The sequence below is a fragment of the Nasonia vitripennis genome, assembly GCF_009193385.2.
Source record: "Nasonia vitripennis strain AsymCx chromosome PSR unlocalized genomic scaffold, Nvit_psr_1.1 chrPSR_random0010, whole genome shotgun sequence".
Taxonomy (NCBI): domain Eukaryota; kingdom Metazoa; phylum Arthropoda; class Insecta; order Hymenoptera; family Pteromalidae; genus Nasonia; species Nasonia vitripennis.
In genome coordinates, this window is record NW_022279669.1 from 116,647 (window position 1) to 138,623 (window position 21,977).

Genomic DNA, 21,977 nt, shown 5'->3' on the forward strand with positions numbered 1-21,977 from the left:
GTAAATTTTATAAAACAAGATGGCCGACACTGAAAACCAGAGCAGCAGTTGAGAAAGCAATGCCGTGGTCGGGGTAATATAATCAAAAGTCTCGACTTATGATTGGATATTTAAAGTATATCATACTTCGATATGACAAATAATTTGCATGTCTAACGTACGTCTTAAATGAAGAAGCAGTAAATTTTATAAAACAAGATGGCCGACACTGAAAACCAGAGCAGCAGTTGAGAAAGCAATGCCGTGGTCGGGGTAATATAATCAAAAGTCTCGACTTATGATTGGATATTTAAAGTATATCATACTTCGATATGACAAATAATTTGCATGTCTAACGTACGTCTTAAATGAAGAAGCAGTAAATTTTATAAAACAAGATGGCCGACACTGAAAACCAGAGCAGCAGTTGAGAAAGCAATGCCGTTGTCGGGGTAATATAATCAAAAGTCTCGACTTATGATTGGATATTTAAAGTATATCATACATCGATATGACAAATAATTTGCATGTCTAACGTATATTACGTCTTAAATGAAGAAGCAGTAAATTTTATAAAACAAGATGGCCGACACTGAAAACCAGAGCAGCAGTTGAGAAAGCAATGCCGTGGTCGGGGTAATATAATCAAAAGTCTCGACTTATGATTGGATATTTAAAGTATATCATACTTCGATATGACAAATAATTTGCATGTCTAACGTATATTACGTCTTAAATGAAGAAGCAGTAAATTTTATAAAACAAGATGGCCGACACTGAAAACCAGAGCAGCAGTTGAGAAAGCAATGCCGTTGTCGGGGTAATATAATCAAAAGTCTCGACTTATGATTGGATATTTAAAGTATATCATACATCGATATGACAAATAATTTGCATGTCTCACGTATATTACGTCTTAAATGAAGAAGCAGTAAATTTTATAAAACAAGATGGCCGACACAGTAAATTTTATAAAACACCGACACAGTAATTTTATAAAACAAATGGCCGACACTGAAAACCAGAGCAGCAGTTGAGAAAGCAATGCCGTGGTTGGGGTAATATAATCAAAAGTCTCGACTTATGATTGGATATTTAAAGTATATCATACTTCGATATGACAAATAATTTGCATGTCTAACGTATATTACGTCTTAAATGAAGAAGCAGTAAATTTTATAAAACAAGATGGCCGACACTGAAAACCAGAGCAGCAGTTGAGAAAGCAATGCCGTTGTCGGGGTAATATAATCAAAAGTCTCGACTTATGATTGGATATTTAAAGTATATCATACTTCGATATGACAAATAATTTGCATGTCTAACGTATATTACGTCTTAAATGAAGAAGCAGTAAATTTTATAAAACAAGATGGCACAGTAAATTTATAAACAAGATGGCCGACACTGAAAACCAGAGCAGCAGTTGAGAAAGCAATGCCGTGGTGGGGTAATATAATCAAAAGTCTCGACTTATGATTGGATATTTAAAGTATATCATACTTCGATATGACAAATAATTTGCATGTCTAACGTACGTCTTAAATGAAGAAGCAGTAAATTTTATAAAACAAGATGGCCGACACTGAAAACCAGAGCAGCAGTTGAGAAAGCAATGCCGTTGTCGGGGTAATATAATCAAAAGTCTCGACTTATGATTGGATATTTAAAGTATATCATACTCGATATGACAAATAATTTGCATGTCTAACGTATATTACGTCTTAAATGAAGAAGCAGTAAATTTTATAAAACAAGATGGCCGACACAGTAAATTTATAAAACAGATGGCCGACACTGAAAACCAGAGCAGCAGTTGAGAAAGCAATGCCGTTGTCGGGGTAATATAATCAAAAGTCTCGACTTATGATTGGATATTTAAAGTATATCATACTTCGATATGACAAATAATTTGCATGTCTAACGTACGTCTTAAATGAAGAAGCAGTAAATTTTATAAAACAAGATGGCCGACACTGAAAACCAGAGCAGCAGTTGAGAAAGCAATGCCGTGGTCGGGGTAATATAATCAAAAGTCTCGACTTATGATTGGATATTTAAAGTATATCATACTTCGATATGACAAATAATTTGCATGTCTAACGTACGTCTTAAATGAAGAAGCAGTAAATTTTATAAAACAAGATGGCCGACACTGAAAACAGAGCAGCAGTTGAGAAAGCAATGCCGTTGTCGGGGTAATATAATCAAAAGTCTCGACTTATGATTGGATATTTAAAGTATATCATACATCGATATGACAAATAATTTGCATGTCTAACGTATATTACGTCTTAAATGAAGAAGCAGTAAATTTTATAAAACAAGATGGCCGACACTGAAAACCAGAGCAGCAGTTGAGAAAGCAATGCCGTGGTCGGGGTAATATAATCAAAAGTCTCGACTTATGATTGGATATTTAAAGTATATCATACTTCGATATGACAAATAATTTGCATGTCTAACGTATATTACGTCTTAAATGAAGAAGCAGTAAATTTTATAAAACAAGATGGCCGACACTGAAAACCAGAGCAGCAGTTGAGAAAGCAATGCCGTTGTCGGGGTAATATAATCAAAAGTCTCGACTTATGATTGGATATTTAAAGTATATCATACATCGATATGACAAATAATTTGCATGTCTCACGTATATTACGTCTTAAATGAAGAAGCAGTAAATTTTATAAAACAAGATGGCCGACAAGTTTTTTATAAAAAAACAAGATGGCCGACACAGTAAATTTTATAAAACAAGATGGCCGACACTGAAAACCAGAGCAGCAGTTGAGAAAGCAATGCCGTGGTTGGGGTAATATAATCAAAAGTCTCGACTTATGATTGGATATTTAAAGTATATCATACTTCGATATGACAAATAATTTGCATGTCTAACGTACGTCTTAAATGAAGAAGCAGTAAATTTTATAAAACAAGATGGCCGACACTGAAAACCAGAGCAGCAGTTGAGAAAGCAATGCCGTGGTTGGGGTAATATAATCAAAAGTCTCGACTTATGATTGGATATTTAAAGTATATCATACTTCGATATGACAAATAATTTGCATGTCTAACGTACGTCTTAAATGAAGAAGCAGTAAATTTTATAAAACAAGATGGCCGACACTGAAAACCAGAGCAGCAGTTGAGAAAGCAATGCCGTGGTCGGGGTAATATAATCAAAAGTCTCGACTTATGATTGGATATTTAAAGTATATCATACTTCGATATGACAAATAATTTGCATGTCTAACGTATATTACGTCTTAAATGAAGAAGCAGTAAATTTTATAAAACAAGATGGCCGACACTGAAAACCAGAGCAGCAGTTGAGAAAGCAATGCCGTGGTCGGGGTAATATAATCAAAAGTCTCGACTTATGATTGGATATTTAAAGTATATCATACTTCGATATGACAAATAATTTGCATGTCTAACGTATATTACGTCTTAAATGAAGAAGCAGTAAATTTTATAAAACAAGATGGCCGACACTGAAAACCAGAGCAGCAGTTGAGAAAGCAATGCCGTTGTCGGGGTAATATAATCAAAAGTCTCGACTTATGATTGGATATTTAAAGTATATCATACATCGATATGACAAATAATTTGCATGTCTAACGTATATTACGTCTTAAATGAAGAAGCAGCAGATAAATAAATTTTATAAAACAAGATGCCGACACTGAAAACAGAGCAGCAGTTGAGAAAGCAATGCCGTTGTCGGGGTAATATAATCAAAAGTCTCGACTTATGATTGGATATTTAAAGTATATCATACTTCGATATGACAAATAATTTGCATGTCTAACGTACGTCTTAAATGAAGAAGCAGTAAATTTTATAAAACAAGATGGCCGACACTGAAAACCAGAGCAGCAGTTGAGAAAGCAATGCCGTTGTCGGGGTAATATAATCAAAAGTCTCGACTTATGATTGGATATTTAAAGTATATCATACTTCGATATGACAAATAATTTGCATGTCTAACGTACGTCTTAAATGAAAAGCAGTAAATTTTATAAAACAAGATGGCCGACACTGAAAACCAGAGCAGCAGTTGAGAAAGCAATGCCGTTGTCGGGGTAATATAATCAAAAGTCTCGACTTATGATTGGATATTTAAAGTATATCATACTTCGATATGACAAATAATTTGCATGTCTAACGTACGTCTTAAATGAAGAAGCAGTAAATTTTATAAAACAAGATGCTCGACGCTGAAAACCAGAGCAGCAGTTGAGAAAGCAATGCCGTGGTCGGGGTAATATAATCAAAAGTCTCGACTTATGATTGGATATTTAAAATATATCATACTTCGATATGACAAATAATTTGCATGTCTAACGTATATTACGTCTTAAATGAAGAAGCAGTAAATTTTATAAAACAAGATGGCCGACACTGAAAACCAGAGCAGCAGTTGAGAAAGCAATGCCGTTGTCGGGGTAATATAATCAAAAGTCTCGACTTATGATTGGATATTTAAAGTATATCATACTTCGATATGACAAATAATTTGCATGTCTAACGTACGTCTTAAATGAAGAAGCAGTAAATTTTATAAAACAAGATGGCCGACACTGAAAACCAGAGCAGCAGTTGAGAAAGCAATGCCGTGGTCGGGGTAATATAATCAAAAGTCTCGACTTATGATTGGATATTTAAAGTATATCATACTTCGATATGACAAATAATTTGCATGTCTAACGTATATTACGTCTTAAATGAAGAAGCAGTAAATTTATAAAACAAGATGGCCGACACTGAAAACCAGAGCAGCAGTTGAGTAAGCAATGCCGTTGTCGGGGGTAATATAATCAAAAGTCTCGAATTATGATTGGATATTTAAAGTATATCATACATCGATATGACAAATAATTTGCATGTCTCTCGTATATTACGTCTTAAATGAAGAAGCAGTAAATTTTATAAAACAGATGGCCGACACAGTAAATTTTATAAAACAAGATGGCCGACACTGAAAACCAGAGCAGCAGTTGAGAAAGCAATGCCGTGGTTGGGGTAATATAATCAAAAGTCTTCGACTTATGATTGGATATTTAAAGTATATCATACTTCGATATGACAAATAATTTGCATGTCTAACGTACGTCTTAAATGAAGAAGCAGTAAATTTTATAAAACAAGATGGCCGACACTGAAAACCAGAGCAGCAGTTGAGAAAGCATGCAGTGGTCGGGGTAATATAATCAAAAGTCTCGACTTATGATTGGATATTAAAGTATATCATACTTCGATATGACAAATAATTGCATGTCTAACGTACGTCTTAATGAAGAAGCAGTAAATTTATAAAACAAGATGGCCGACCACTGAAAACCAGAGCAGCAGTTGAGAAAGCAATGCCGTGGTCGGGGTAATATAATCAAAAGTCTCGACTTATGATTGGATATTTAAAAGTATTCATACTTCGATATGACAAATAATTTGCATGTCTAACGTACGTCTTAAATGAAGAAGCAGTAAATTTTATAAAACAAGATGGCCGACACTGAAAACCAGAGCAGCAGTTGAGAAAGCAATGCAGTGGTCGGGGTAATATAATCAAAAGTCTCGACTTATGATTGGATATTTAAAGTATATCATACTTCGATATGACAAATAATTTGCATGTCTAACGTACGTCTTAAATGAAGAAGCAGTAAATTTTATAAAACAAGATGGCCGACACTGAAAACCAGAGCAGCAGTTGAGAAAGCAATGCCGTGGTCGGGGTAATATAATCAAAAGTCTCGACTTATGATTGGATATTTAAAGTATATCATACTTCGATATGACAAATAATTTGCATGTCTAACGTACGTCTTAAATGAAGAAGCAGTAAATTTTATAAAACAAGATGGCCGACACTGAAAACCAGAGCAGCAGTTGAGAAAGCAATGCCGTGGTCGGGGTAATATAATCAAAAGTCTCGACTTATGATTGGATATTTAAAGTATATCATACTTCGATATGACAAATAATTTGCATGTCTAACGTATATTACGTCTTAAGTGATAAAGCAGTAAATTGGTATAAAACAAGATGCTCGACGCTGATAACACCGAGCAGCCAGTTGAGAAAGCAATGCCGTTGTCGGGGTAATATAATCAAAAGTCTCGACTTATGATTGGATATTTAAAGTATATCATACATCGATATGACAAATAATTTGCATGTCTCACGTATATTACGTCTTAAGTGATAAAGCAGTAAATTGTATAAAACAAGATGCTCGACGCTGATAACACGAGCAGCAGTTGAGAAAGCAATGCCGTTGTCGGGGTAATATAATCAAAGTCTCGACTTATGATTGGATATTTAAAGTATATCATACTTCGATATACAAATTATTTGCATGTCTAACGTATATTACGTCTTAAATGAAGAAGCAGTAAATTTTATAAAACAAGATGGCCGACACTGAAAACCAGAGCAGCAGTTGAGTAAGCAATGCCGTTGTCGGGGTAATATAATCAAAAGTCTCGACTTATGATTGGATATTTAAAGTATATCATACTTCGATATGACAAATAATTTGCATGTCTAACGTACGTCTTAAATGAAGAAGCAGTAAATTTTATAAAACAAGAATGGCCGACACTGAAAACCAGAGCAGCAGTTGAGAAAGCAATGCCGTTGTCGGGGGTAATATAATCAAAAGTCTCGAATTATGATTGGATATTTAAAGTATATCATACTTCGATATGACAAATAATTTGCATGTCTAACGTACGTCTTAAATGAAGAAGCAGTAAATTTTATAAAACAAGATGGCGACACTGAAAACCAGAGCAGCAGTTGAGAAAGCAATGCCGTGGTTGGGGTAATATAATCAAAAGTCTCGACTTATGATTGGATATTTAAAATATATCATACTTCGATATGACAATAATTTGCATGTCTAACGTATATTACGTCTTAAATGAAGAAGCAGTAAATTTTATAAAACAAGATGGCCGACACTGAAAACCAGAGCAGCAGTTGAGTAAGCAATGCCGTTGTCGGGGTAATATAATCAAAAGTCTCGAATTATGATTGGATATTTAAAGTATATCATACATCGATATGACAAATAATTTGCATGTCTAACGTACGTCTTAAATGAAGAAGCAGTAAATTTTATAAAACAAGATGGCCGACACTGAAAACCAGAGCAGCAGTTGAGAAAGCAATGCCGTGGTCGGGGTAATATAATCAAAAGTCTCGACTTATGATTGGATATTTAAAATATATCATACTTCGATATGACAAATAATTTGCATGTCTAACGTATATTACGTCTTAAATGAAGAAGCAGTAAATTTTATAAAACAAGATGGCCGACACTGAAAACCAGAGCAGCAGTTGAGTAAGCAATGCCGTTGTCGGGGTAATATAATCAAAAGTCTCGAATTATGATTGGATATTTAAAGTATATCATACATCGATATGACAAATAATTTGCATGTCTCTCGTATATTACGTCTTAAATGAAGAAGCAGTAAATTTTATAAAACAAGATGGCCGACACAGTAAATTTTATAAAACAAGATGGCCGACACTGAAAACCAGAGCAGCAGTTGAGAAAGCAATGCCGTGGTTGGGGTAATATAATCAAAAGTCTCGACTTATGATTGGATATTTAAAGTATATCATACATCGATATGACAAATAATTTGCATGTCTCACGTATATTACGTCTTAAGTGATAAAGCAGTAAATTGTATAAAACAAGATGCTCGACGCTGATAACACGAGCAGCAGTTGAGAAAGCAATGCCGTTGTCGGGGTAATATAATCAAAAGTCTCGACTTATGATTGGATATTTAAAGTATATCATACATCGATATGACAAATAATTTGCATGTCTCACGTATATTACGTCTTAAGTGATAAAGCAGTAAATTGTATAAAACAAGATGCTCGACGCTGATAACACGAGCAGCAGTTGAGAAAGCAATGCCGTTGTCGGGGTAATATAATCAAAAGTCTCGACTTATGATTGGATATTTAAAGTATATCATACTTCGATATGACAAATTATTTGCATGTCTAACGTATATTACGTCTTAAATGAAGAAGCAGTAAATTTTATAAAACAAGATGGCCGACACTGAAAACCAGAGCAGCAGTTGAGTAAGCAATGCCGTTGTCGGGGTAATATAATCAAAAGTCTCGACTTATGATTGGATATTTAAAGTATATCATACTTCGATATGACAAATAATTTGCATGTCTAACGTACGTCTTAAATGAAGAAGCAGTAAATTTTATAAAACAAGATGGCCGACACTGAAAACCAGAGCAGCAGTTGAGAAAGCAATGCCGTTGTCGGGGTAATATAATCAAAAGTCTCGAATTATGATTGGATATTTAAAGTATATCATACTTCGATATGACAAATAATTTGCATGTCTAACGTACGTCTTAAATGAAGAAGCAGTAAATTTTATAAAACAAGATGGCCGACACTGAAAACCAGAGCAGCAGTTGAGAAAGCAATGCCGTGGTTGGGGTAATATAATCAAAAGTCTCGACTTATGATTGGATATTTAAAATATATCATACTTCGATATGACAAATAATTTGCATGTCTAACGTATATTACGTCTTAAATGAAGAAGCAGTAAATTTTATAAAACAAGATGGCCGACACTGAAAACCAGAGCAGCAGTTGAGTAAGCAATGCCGTTGTCGGGGTAATATAATCAAAAGTCTCGAATTATGATTGGATATTTAAAGTATATCATACATCGATATGACAAATAATTTGCATGTCTAACGTACGTCTTAAATGAAGAAGCAGTAAATTTTATAAAACAAGATGGCCGACACTGAAAACCAGAGCAGCAGTTGAGAAAGCAATGCCGTGGTCGGGGTAATATAATCAAAAGTCTCGACTTATGATTGGATATTTAAAATATATCATACTTCGATATGACAAATAATTTGCATGTCTAACGTATATTACGTCTTAAATGAAGAAGCAGTAAATTTTATAAAACAAGATGGCCGACACTGAAAACCAGAGCAGCAGTTGAGTAAGCAATGCCGTTGTCGGGGTAATATAATCAAAAGTCTCGAATTATGATTGGATATTTAAAGTATATCATACATCGATATGACAAATAATTTGCATGTCTCTCGTATATTACGTCTTAAATGAAGAAGCAGTAAATTTTATAAAACAAGATGGCCGACACAGTAAATTTTATAAAACAAGATGGCCGACACTGAAAACCAGAGCAGCAGTTGAGAAAGCAATGCCGTGGTTGGGGTAATATAATCAAAAGTCTCGACTTATGATTGGATATTTAAAGTATATCATACTTCGATATGACAAATAATTTGCATGTCTAACGTACGTCTTAAATGAAGAAGCAGTAAATTTTATAAAACAAGATGGCCGACACTGAAAACCAGAGCAGCAGTTGAGAAAGCAATGCAGTGGTCGGGGTAATATAATCAAAAGTCTCGACTTATGATTGGATATTTAAAGTATATCATACTTCGATATGACAAATAATTTGCATGTCTAACGTACGTCTTAAATGAAGAAGCAGTAAATTTTATAAAACAAGATGGCCGACACTGAAAACCAGAGCAGCAGTTGAGAAAGCAATGCCGTGGTCGGGGTAATATAATCAAAAGTCTCGACTTATGATTGGATATTTAAAGTATATCATACTTCGATATGACAAATAATTTGCATGTCTAACGTATATTACGTCTTAAGTGATAAAGCAGTAAATTGTATAAAACAAGATGCTCGACGCTGATAACACGAGCAGCAGTTGAGAAAGCAATGCCGTTGTCGGGGTAATATAATCAAAAGTCTCGACTTATGATTGGATATTTACAGTATATCATACATCAATATGACAAATAATTTGCATGTCTAACGTATATTACGTCTTAAATGAAGAAGCAGTAAATTTTATAAAACAAGATGGCCGACACTGAAAACCAGAGCAGCAGTTGAGATAGCAATGCCGTTGTCGGGGTAATATAATCAAAAGTCTCGACTTATGATTGGATATTTAAAGTATATCATACATCGATATGACAAATAATTTGCATGTCTCACGTATATTACGTCTTAAGTGATAAAGCAGTAAATTGTATAAAACAAGATGCTCGACGCTGATAACACGAGCAGCAGTTGAGAAAGCAATGCCGTTATCGGGGTAATATAATCAAAAGTCTCGACTTATGATTGGATATTTAAAGTATATCATACTTCGATATGACAAATTATTTGCATGTCTAACGTATATTACGTCTTAAATGAAGAAGCAGTAAATTTTATAAAACAAGATGGCCGACACTGAAAACCAGAGCAGCAGTTGAGAAAGCAATGCCGTGGTTGGGGTAATATAATCAAAAGTCTCGACTTATGATTGGATATTTAAAGTATATCATACATCGATATGACAAATAATTTGCATGTCTCACGTATATTACGTCTTAAGTGATAAAGCAGTAAATTGTATAAAACAAGATGCTCGACGCTGATAACACGAGCAGCAGTTGAGAAAGCAATGCCGTTATCGGGGTAATATAATCAAAAGTCTCGACTTATGATTGGATATTTAAAGTATATCATACTTCGATATGACAAATTATTTGCATGTCTAACGTATATTACGTCTTAAATGAAGAAGCAGTAAATTTTATAAAACAAGATGGCCGACACTGAAAACCAGAGCAGCAGTTGAGAAAGCAATGCCGTGGTTGGGGTAATATAATCAAAAGTCTCGACTTATGATTGGATATTTAAAATATATCATACTTCGATATGACAAATAATTTGCATGTCTAACGTACGTCTTAAATGAAGAAGCAGTAAATTTTATAAAACAAGATGGCCGACACTGAAAACCAGAGCAGCAGTTGAGAAAGCAATGCCGTGGTCGGGGTAATATAATCAAAAGTCTCGACTTATGATTGGATATTTAAAGTATATCATACATCGATATGACAAATAATTTGCATGTCTCACGTATATTACGTCTTAAGTGATAAAGCAGTAAATTGTATAAAACAAGATGCTCGACGCTGATAACACGAGCAGCAGTTGAGAAAGCAATGCCGTTATCGGGGTAATATAATCAAAAGTCTCGACTTATGATTGGATATTTAAAGTATATCATACTTCGATATGACAAATTATTTGCATGTCTAACGTATATTACGTCTTAAATGAAGAAGCAGTAAATTTTATAAAACAAGATGGCCGACACTGAAAACCAGAGCAGCAGTTGAGAAAGCAATGCCGTGGTTGGGGTAATATAATCAAAAGTCTCGACTTATGATTGGATATTTAAAGTATATCATACTTCGATATGACAAATAATTTGCATGTCTAACGTACGTCTTAAATGAAGAAGCAGTAAATTTTATAAAACAAGATGGCCGACACTGAAAACCAGAGCAGCAGTTGAGAAAGCAATGCCGTTGTCGGGGTAATATAATCAAAAGTCTCGACTTATGATTGGATATTTAAAGTATATCATACATCGATATGACAAATAATTTGCATGTCTAACGTATATTACGTCTTAAATGAAGAAGCAGTAAATTTTATAAAACAAGATGGCCGACACTGAAAACCAGAGCAGCAGTTGAGAAAGCAATGCCGTGGTCGGGGTAATATAATCAAAAGTCTCGACTTATGATTGGATATTTAAAATATATCATACTTCGATATGACAAATAATTTGCATGTCTAACGTATATTACGTCTTAAATGAAGAAGCAGTAAATTTTATAAAACAAGATGGCCGACACTGAAAACCAGAGCAGCAGTTGAGTAAGCAATGCCGTTGTCGGGGTAATATAATCAAAAGTCTCGAATTATGATTGGATATTTAAAGTATATCATACATCGATATGACAAATAATTTGCATGTCTCACGTATATTACGTCTTAAATGAAGAAGCAGTAAATTTTATAAAACAAGATGGCCGACACAGTAAATTTTATAAAACAAGATGGCCGACACAGTAAATTTTATAAAACAAGATGGCCGACACTGAAAACCAGAGCAGCAGTTGAGAAAGCAATGCCGTGGTTGGGGTAATATAATCAAAAGTCTCGACTTATGATTGGATATTTAAAGTATATCATACTTCGATATGACAAATAATTTGCATGTCTAACGTACGTCTTAAATGAAGAAGCAGTAAATTTTATAAAACAAGATGGCCGACACTGAAAACCAGAGCAGCAGTTGAGAAAGCAATGCCGTGGTTGGGGTAATATAATCAAAAGTCTCGACTTATGATTGGATATTTAAAGTATATCATACTTCGATATGAAAAATAATTTGCATGTCTAACGTACGTCTTAAATGAAGAAGCAGTAAATTTTATAAAACAAGATGGCCGACACTGAAAACCAGAGCAGCAGTTGAGAAAGCAATGCCGTTGTCGGGGTAATATAATCAAAAGTCTCGACTTATGATTGGATATTTAAAGTATATCATACATCGATATGACAAATAATTTGCATGTCTAACGTATATTACGTCTTAAATGAAGAAGCAGTAAATTTTATAAAACAAGATGGCCGACACTGAAAACCAGAGCAGCAGTTGAGAAAGCAATGCCGTGGTCGGGGTAATATAATCAAAAGTCTCGACTTATGATTGGATATTTAAAATATATCATACTTCGATATGACAAATAATTTGCATGTCTAACGTATATTACGTCTTAAATGAAGAAGCAGTAAATTTTATAAAACAAGATGGCCGACACTGAAAACCAGAGCAGCAGTTGAGTAAGCAATGCCGTTGTCGGGGTAATATAATCAAAAGTCTCGAATTATGATTGGATATTTAAAGTATATCATACATCGATATGACAAATAATTTGCATGTCTCACGTATATTACGTCTTAAATGAAGAAGCAGTAAATTTTATAAAACAAGATGGCCGACACAGTAAATTTTATAAAACAAGATGGCCGACACAGTAAATTTTATAAAACAAGATGGCCGACACTGAAAACCAGAGCAGCAGTTGAGAAAGCAATGCCGTGGTTGGGGTAATATAATCAAAAGTCTCGACTTATGATTGGATATTTAAAGTATATCATACTTCGATATGACAAATAATTTGCATGTCTAACGTACGTCTTAAATGAAGAAGCAGTAAATTTTATAAAACAAGATGGCCGACACTGAAAACCAGAGCAGCAGTTGAGAAAGCAATGCCGTGGTCGGGGTAATATAATCAAAAGTCTCGACTTATGATTGGATATTTAAAGTATATCATACTTCGATATGACAAATAATTTGCATGTCTAACGTATATTACGTCTTAAGTGATAAAGCAGTAAATTGTATAAAACAAGATGCTCGACGCTGATAACACGAGCAGCAGTTGAGAAAGCAATGCCGTTGTCGGGGTAATATAATCAAAAGTCTCGACTTATGATTGGATATTTAAAGTATATCATACATCGATATGACAAATAATTTGCATGTCTCACGTATATTACGTCTTAAGTGATAAAGCAGTAAATTGTATAAAACAAGATGCTCGACGCTGATAACACGAGCAGCAGTTGAGAAAGCAATGCCGTTGTCGGGGTAATATAATCAAAAGTCTCGACTTATGATTGGATATTTAAAGTATATCATACTTCGATATGACAAATTATTTGCATGTCTAACGTATATTACGTCTTAAATGAAGAAGCAGTAAATTTTATAAAACAAGATGGCCGACACTGAAAACCAGAGCAGCAGTTGAGTAAGCAATGCCGTTGTCGGGGTAATATAATCAAAAGTCTCGAATTATGATTGGATATTTAAAGTATATCATACATCGATATGACAAATAATTTGCATGTCTCACGTATATTACGTCTTAAATGAAGAAGCAGTAAATTTTATAAAACAAGATGGCCGACACAGTAAATTTTATAAAACAAGATGGCCGACACTGAAAACCAGAGAAGCAGTTGAGAAAGCAATGCCGTGGTTGGGGTAATATAATCAAAAGTCTCGAATTATGATTGGATATTTAAAGTATATCATACATCGATATGACAAATAATTTGCATGTCTCACGTATATTACGTCTTAAATGAAGAAGCAGTAAATTTTATAAAACAAGATGGCCGACACAGTAAATTTTATAAAACAAGATGGCCGACACTGAAAACCAGAGAAGCAGTTGAGAAAGCAATGCCGTGGTTGGGGTAATATAATCAAAAGTCTCGACTTATGATTGGATATTTAAAGTATATCATACTTCGATATGACAAATAATTTGCATGTCTAACGTACGTCTTAAATGAAGAAGCAGTAAATTTTATAAAACAAGATGGCCGACACTAAAAACCAGAGCAGCAGTTGAGAAAGCAATGCCGTGGTTGGGGTAATATAATCAAAAGTCTCGACTTATGATTGGATATTTAAAGTATATCATACTTCGATATGACAAATAATTTGCATGTCTAACGTACCCCTATTGACAAATCTCAGGTGAGATCTCAGGTGAGATCTCACGTGAGATCTCACGTGAGATCTCATGACAAAATCTCATCTGACCTAGTGCGTCAATTAACTAAGTCCGTCACTCAAAAAAATTCTAAGTTCATCTCGGAAAAAATTAATTTAAAGACCATTTTTGTACGTGTTTCAGACGATTTTGAATCGTTCTAGATAGCTGCCAAATGTATGTTCCAAATTATTTTTTTTATAAAGATTTGCAAAATCCGACCAAGTCCTTAACCGAAAAAAGTTCTAAGTTCATGGGGGAAAAAATAACTTTTAGAACCATGTTTTTTATGCGTTTCAGACGATTTTGAATCGTTCTAGATAGTTGCCAAATGTATGTTCAAAATATTTTTATTTTAGAAAGATTTGCAAAATCCGACCAAGTCCCTCAACCGAAAAAAGTTCTAAGTTCATGGGGGAAAAAATAACTTTTAGAACCATGTTTTGTATGCATTTCAGACGATTTTGAATCGTTCTAGATAGCTGCCAAATGTATGTTCAAAATATTTTTTTTAGAAAGATTTGCAAAATCCGACCAAGTCCCTCAACCGAAAAAAGTTCTAAGTTCATGGGGGAAAAAATAACTTTTAGAACCATGTTTTTTATGCGTTTCAGACGATTTTGAATCGTTCTAGATAGCTGCCAAATGTATGTTCAAAATATTTTTTTTAGAAAGATTTGCAAAATCCGACCAAGTCCCTCAACCGAAAAAAGTTCTAAGTTCATGGGGGAAAAAATAACTTTTAGAACCATGTTTTTTATGCGTTTCAGACGATTTTGAATCGTTCTAGATAGCTGCCAAATGTATGTTCAAAATATTTTTTTTTTAGAAAGATTTGCAAAATCCGACCAAGTCCCTCAACCGAAAAAAGTTCTAAGTTCATGGGGGAAAAAATAACTTTTAGAACCATGTTTTTTATGCGTTTCAGACGATTTTGAATCGTTCTAGATAGCTGCCAAATGTATGTTCAAAATATTTTTTTTTAGAAAGATTTGCAAAATCCGACCAAGTCCCTCAACCGAAAAAAGTTCTAAGTTCATGGGGGAAAAAATAACTTTTAGAACCATGTTTTTTATGCGTTTCAGACGATTTTGAATCGTTCTAGATAGCTGCCAAATGTATGTTCAAAATATTTTTTTTAGAAAGATTTGCAAAATCCGACCAAGTCCCTCAACCGAAAAAAGTTCTAAGTTCATGGGAGAAACAATTGCTTTTAGAACCATGATTTTTATGCGTTTCAGATGATGTTGAATCGTTCTAGATAGCTGCCAAATGTAGAAAATATTAACGCAGCTGTTATAGTTTTATGAATGTAAATCTCGGTTGATTATTGCGTGAACAAAAGAAATTATAATTAATGATTTTTATTAGTCATACTTACTTTGAACGAATGTTGGTTGTGTCCCATACAACAATATAATAAATTTGAAAACATAATTACTCTAAGAATTACTTTAATGAATCTTTTATTATAACAATATGCATAGTAGTGTATCAAAATATTTAGAATATTACATATTTATTCAGTAATGTAATAAGTTTGGCATAGGACATAAGTACATCTTGTCTACATTCATATAAACTACTATTTTCTCGATGCTACTAGTGGGTATAGCTATATTTTCCTCGTGAATTCTTTCTATTACTTGACATGCTTTGTAGGCCCTTGTAAAACAGTTTTTAGTCTGTACATAATTGCATACTGTTAATTCAATACCATCAGAGATATCATCTATAAAGGCAACAATACGTATAAATTGCCCGTCCTTCAGCAATGCAAATGAGTTGTTTGAACGAGTTTTTGATATCAGATGTGATTCATACAGACAATGATTTTTAACCATTTTATAGAAGAATTCAGTAGAATGTGTAGATAAGTGTAATAAATGCAACAGTTTATCATCTGCTTTATATCGATTAAAATATAATATGTTACTATTAGATAAATGAACATTTTGGACATTTCTTAATAGAATATCATTACAATATTTTACAACATCATCGTCAGCTTGATGAATAACTTTTTCTTCTACTACGGAACAACTGTGGCAGACGTTTATGAACCTTGCAACTTGATGCGATACACCTTTAGCACACTTAATAGCTTTTAAGAGGTGCTGATTAGCCGATTCGAAGCTAAACGTGGAATTCGTCCACAGAGGTCCCCAATTCAATACACTTTTGCTTGCATGTAACAAAATATGTACATTATATGTCATGGCTTTCACATTGTATATTTCTTGGACTTCACCTACAAATTGATGTAACATTTCGTCAGCTTTATTTAATTCGTCAATATGAATATTATCTTTCAATAATATATATAAGGCTTCAACAAATAGTAACCAGTGCTGCATAGCTTTTCTGCTCAAGATAGATGGAAAAATAACAATACTATAGTACAAGACGAAATTTTCCCATTCCCGGGCCTTCCAATCTTTTCGACAACTTAATCTTCTACAATAACGAGAAGCTTGCTGAGGAATAGTTATCATGTTCATTTTGTTATCAAGAGCTTTAATAACATCGTCGCTCAAAACGTCCAAATGATAAGAAGTTAATTGCTTTGCAACACCTTCTAATGCCATATGCATATAATCGGGAGTAAATCCTTCAATGATGTCGAATTTCGGTAGGTTAATAAGAGGTGAAGGGTTCTTTACTCCGAAGACCGGGGGTTTCCCCGGAACCGCTTCTAACATGAGAGACACAGTATCATTGTGATTTCGAAGTTCTATTGGTGCATTCATTAATGGATATTTCATAATTCCATGATATTCTCCGGGATGTAAGCACCAATTACATCCATATTTACCATTGTACTGAGTTAAGCCTTGAACGGGAGCTCGGGCAACAGCATCAACACAACATGTCTGTACATAAATTTTCAGAGTTCGTTGTTCATTTTTTATTTTAATAGGAACTCGACATTTATTAACAAGATCTACAAATTTATCTAAAAATACTGTCATGTTTGGTTTTTTATTAGTAAACAGTAATCCGCATACTACTAGTTTATTTGTTCTAATTTCTTTCGGTAGTTCGTTGATCATCAGATACAGTGGCCAAATAGAATACTGAGAGCACTTAAATTTCGGGGCTCCGTCAGTATTAAATACTGCAGTAACATAATTATCTTTCTCTTCATTTGGTAACGATTTAACGAACTCAGTATATTTTTTACCATCATAAACATCACTAATATGCCCTTGCTTATGCACTCTTTGATTCGTTACATAATAAAAATAATCCTCATGATTACTTATAAGATCCGAAATTTGTTGTGCCGGGTTTATTAAGGTAAAAAAGGTTGAATCGGTATTATTCTTAAGATTAATTGTAGAATTGCAGACATTACAAATACTACTAGATGGTATATCTCCAATTTTTCCTAAATATACTGAACATTCCTGACAAACAACGTGATATTCCACACCCTCTTTCGGATTGACAAGTTTATCAATAATATGTCGCGAATCTGGTAATATAGGAGTCTCAAACATACTATTAATGAGCTTGAATAAATTTATCAAGCCAGAGAAAGATAACTCATTAGAAATACTAAATTTCAAAATCATTAAAAAAATTTCTCCTCTACTTTTGTTCATTGTTGTTGAAATTTTTTCAAAAAAAGCTTTATGCTCAATAAACTCCTTCAAATTACCGATCTTGCCATATATATTATTCAATTCATTGTTCAGAATTATTTTAGATAGTTCGATTCTCCAATTCCATTCAGTTGTGCCGTACGTTGTATCTTCTACGTCTCCATCATAGATATTTTCTACATTAATATCCTAAAGAATATGACGTGTTAAAAATTTATTAGAACGATAAGTATATAGCAAACTGCATTTTACAAAATTCGTTTTCTACTTCGTACAAATTGCCCTACTGAAAAAAATCACGTGATAAACACGTGACTTATCACGTGATAAATGACGCGATATTAGTAATCAATTGATCATATGGTTAATCACGTGATTATATAATTGAGAATTATTCACGAGATCAGTCACTTGATTAATGATGCAGCCAATCACGCAATTAATCACGCAATTAATCACGCAATTAATCGCGCGACTATTCACGTGATTTACTTACAATAATTTTTGTATTATACAAAATTTTTAAAAACGAAAAATTTAGAAGTAGGATGCCTAATTTATGTATGATTAGTTGCGTGATTAATCGCGTGACTAAACTTTTTTGACAATTTTAATGATCTGAATTCAATTTGTAAATGTTTTTAAAAAACAGTTTGCTCTAGAACATAAACAAATACTAACCTCTATAACTGTAGACTGAGCATCAGTATTGATAAAAGTATCCTGCTCTATATCCATTAAATCATTTTCTTCTGTCTCTACCTGCTACTTTCAATACATAATTGATTAATTTTGTTAGTAATAAAAAAAATTAATAAGTATACATTATTGCAACTCTTCATAATTCAAGGTACTTATTATCGTGACTGAGTGAGTGAGCATTAAAAGTGTAAAGCATATTTATTGCCATTTTATTTTGTATGATAACCCTGCTAAAAATAGTCAATAGGGATCGATTAAATTTTTAATCGAATTTTAAGCTGAATCTTAATCACACTTTTTGTATTAGAACTCGATTAAAATCGATAGAATTGATAGGAGTCGATAAAATTTAATACGAAAAGCAACAATTAAAGTCGATAGTTAATACCAACGATTCGCGTTTATTAACTTTAATAGTCATTTTTCGTATAGAGTTTTATTGATTCCTATCGATTCTATCGATTTTAATAGAGTTCTAATACAAAATGTGATTAAGATTCAGCTTCAAATTCGATTAAAAATTTAATCGACCCCTATTGACTATTTTTAGCAGGGAAGGGAAAAATTGTAAACATGAATTTTGCGACGAATAATTTTTTTAGTAATTCACGTGAGTAGTTACGTGAGTACTCACATGGGTGCTCCTGTGATTACTCACGTGGATACTCACATGAGTACTCCAGTGATTACTCGCGTGAGTAGCCACATGATTATATACTTACGTAAATACTCACGTGAGTACTCAAGTGAGTATTCACGTGAGTAATTTATCGATACAATCACGTGATTTCTTACTACTTTTGTATAAGTTTTAACTTTAACTTTATTTCAGAATACATTTTAAAAATCATGTCTGTTCCCTTCCTGCTGGAAAAAGCCGATTGAAATCGATAGAAATCGATAAGATTCACCATTCAAGTCGATAAGATTTTTTATCGACTTGAATAGTGAATCTTAATGCCATTTTTTGCATTAGGGCTTGATAAAATGCGATATAAGTCGATATAGGCCGATATAGATCGATACAGGCCGATGAAAACTCTATGCGAAAAATTACAATTGAAATCAATAGACTCAAGATCATCTTGAATATTATCGATATCAATTGTAATTTTTTACAATATCTATATACAATACAATATTTACCTATATCGGCCTATATTGACTTATATCGCATTTTATCAAGCCCTAATGCAAAAATTATCATTAAGATTCACTTTTCAAGTCGATAAGACATCTTATCGACTTCTATTAACTTTTTCCAACAGGGCTATTATCAAAAAATTTGGATCCTCTTTTTTTTATTTGAAGTTCTTTATAAAATAATTAAAATCCCTAAAATTGACATAATGAGGACCTATTTAGGTGTTACTATCCGTATGATAACACCAAAACTCTGACTGTGAGCTTAAAATTTTTTATTTTACAAAATTAAAAAAAATTTTTGTTTAAATAAAATTATGGATATTAAGCTAATTATCACCTGATTATCAGCTGCCGTTTTGGCACATTATCAGCTAATTATGAGCTCATAATCAGCTGAATATAAGATATGTACTATCTTATAGAGGTAGAGGCAGGCTAATTTGAGGTTAGGAGGTTAGGATGGCACACACATATTGATTTGCTTACAACTCGATAAACTACATTTAATCATAATGCCAGTTAATAAATTAATTCAATTTCATAAATAATCTAATTTGCTTTATTCAAAACAGCCCTACTTCTCAATCTTCACAAAGTTTTTGTGATCGCGTACACTGAACTTCATTCCACTTAACTAAAGCAATTAAGTCATCAAAATTTATTTCATGTTATTTGGTTAAACAAATTAATAGATATTATTTAAATTAGCATGATAATAGTGCAAAATATTATATCTTGTTTAACAAAACTTAAATTACAATGAAACCATTAGAATTCATTCATCGTGACTTGTCGAGCACACTAGATACAAATTTTAAATCTTGCTTGGTATAGATATAGATCAGATGCTATTAGAAAATTCTTATCTTTTAAAATTAAAAAGTACGACCCAATGGTTAAGATTCTTTTGAATTTTTCCAATAGCTTCTGAACTATAAAATAAAAAGTTATTGATCTGTACTCTTTTCGGAAATGCCAAAAGCTAAAAAATAAGTTAAAATAAAATTTATCATGTAATCATTTTCATTAGCTGATTTCAGATTTTGACCAAACACCGATGCCAAGCAAATTTTGAAATCTAATGTACTCGATAAATCACAATGAATGTCCTAGTAGGTTCATATTAGGTTTAGTTAAATGTTAAACAAGACATTTCGACTATAATGATGGTGATATGAATAATGTCTATTAATTTTATTAATCAGTTGTAAATACCACACAGTTTAATATGACGCACCGAACAAAGACAGATAGGTAGATGGACACTACACTTTATATTTAAATAAATATAAGTTTTTATAGAAATAAAAGCAAATATAACATACAAAATTATACTACAGTACATTGTCTGATTTAAATAATAATTATCATCAAATTAATAAATTGTGTACATACATTATTCTGAAATGATCAAGTCTGTACACAAAAATTGAGAAACGTGCGTTCAATATTGTAATATTAGTATTCAACTGCAATAATATTATTAATAACAAACAATGAATTTTTCAATGTATAGTATAAATATAAATTAAATGTTTAATTTTGTAATTAGATAAATCCATAAATTTTGTCAATAAGTTTTAAAAAAAATAAATAGGCCTTCTTAATATCATTATTTTTAAAAGTTGCAAAATTATGTATACTATTAAAACATTACTTTTAAGAATATATAATTTTGTTTACCACTTCAGTATCTGATGTATTCAGATCAAGATTATGGCGTTCAGCTGTACGCGTATAATAGCTGGATCTCCATCAAATAAATATTGCTTATACCTCTTCATTATGCACTATTTATCACTATTTAAAATAATCTATTTATTTCAATTATTATCTAAGTAAATAATATGCATACATATAGATTACATGCGTGTTGACACCTTAGAGCATATACTACATGGAGGAAGGACGCTTACGGCGACAGTGTATTCGACTCACAGAGAGAGAAAGTTAAACTTTTCACTTTTGTATATATACATCAACATGTATAGATCTACAGTCCGTTCCGTTCCCTTGTTAGTTGTCTCGTTTCGCGTCTTCTCG

General features: G+C 32.8%; 1 protein-coding gene across 2 annotated transcripts; it reads right to left on the reverse strand.

Annotated features, from left to right (window-relative positions):
- Nucleotides 1-15,915: 15,915 nt before the first annotated feature.
- LOC116417999 lies at nt 15,916-21,976 on the reverse strand. 2 transcript variants are annotated; one of them, XM_032602186.1, is made up of 3 exons: nt 21,618-21,976; nt 18,768-18,854; nt 15,916-18,275 (listed from the first exon to the last, which is right to left on the reverse strand). In XM_032602186.1, the coding sequence occupies exons 2-3, from the start codon at nt 18,822-18,824 to the stop codon at nt 16,002-16,004; spliced, it is 2,331 nt and encodes a 776-aa protein (XP_032458077.1). In that variant the 5' UTR covers nt 18,825-18,854; nt 21,618-21,976; the 3' UTR covers nt 15,916-16,001. The 2 variants fall into 2 exon arrangements, with proteins under 2 accessions (XP_032458077.1, XP_031789045.1); XM_031933185.2 differs by having other exon boundaries at nt 18,768-18,851; nt 21,618-21,869.
- Between the last annotated feature and the right edge of the window lies 1 nt (nt 21,977).

What these genes read in the sequence shown, in the direction of transcription:
- LOC116417999 (XM_032602186.1), bottom strand. Translation starts at nt 18,824, where the DNA reads ATGGATATAGAGCAGGATACTTTTATCAATACTGATGCTCAGTCTACA. An exon ending in CTCAGTCTACAGTTATAGAG is followed by an intron (nt 18,276 to 18,767) that starts GTTAGTATTTGT and finishes CATATTCTTTAG; the next exon opens with GATATTAATGTAGAAAATAT.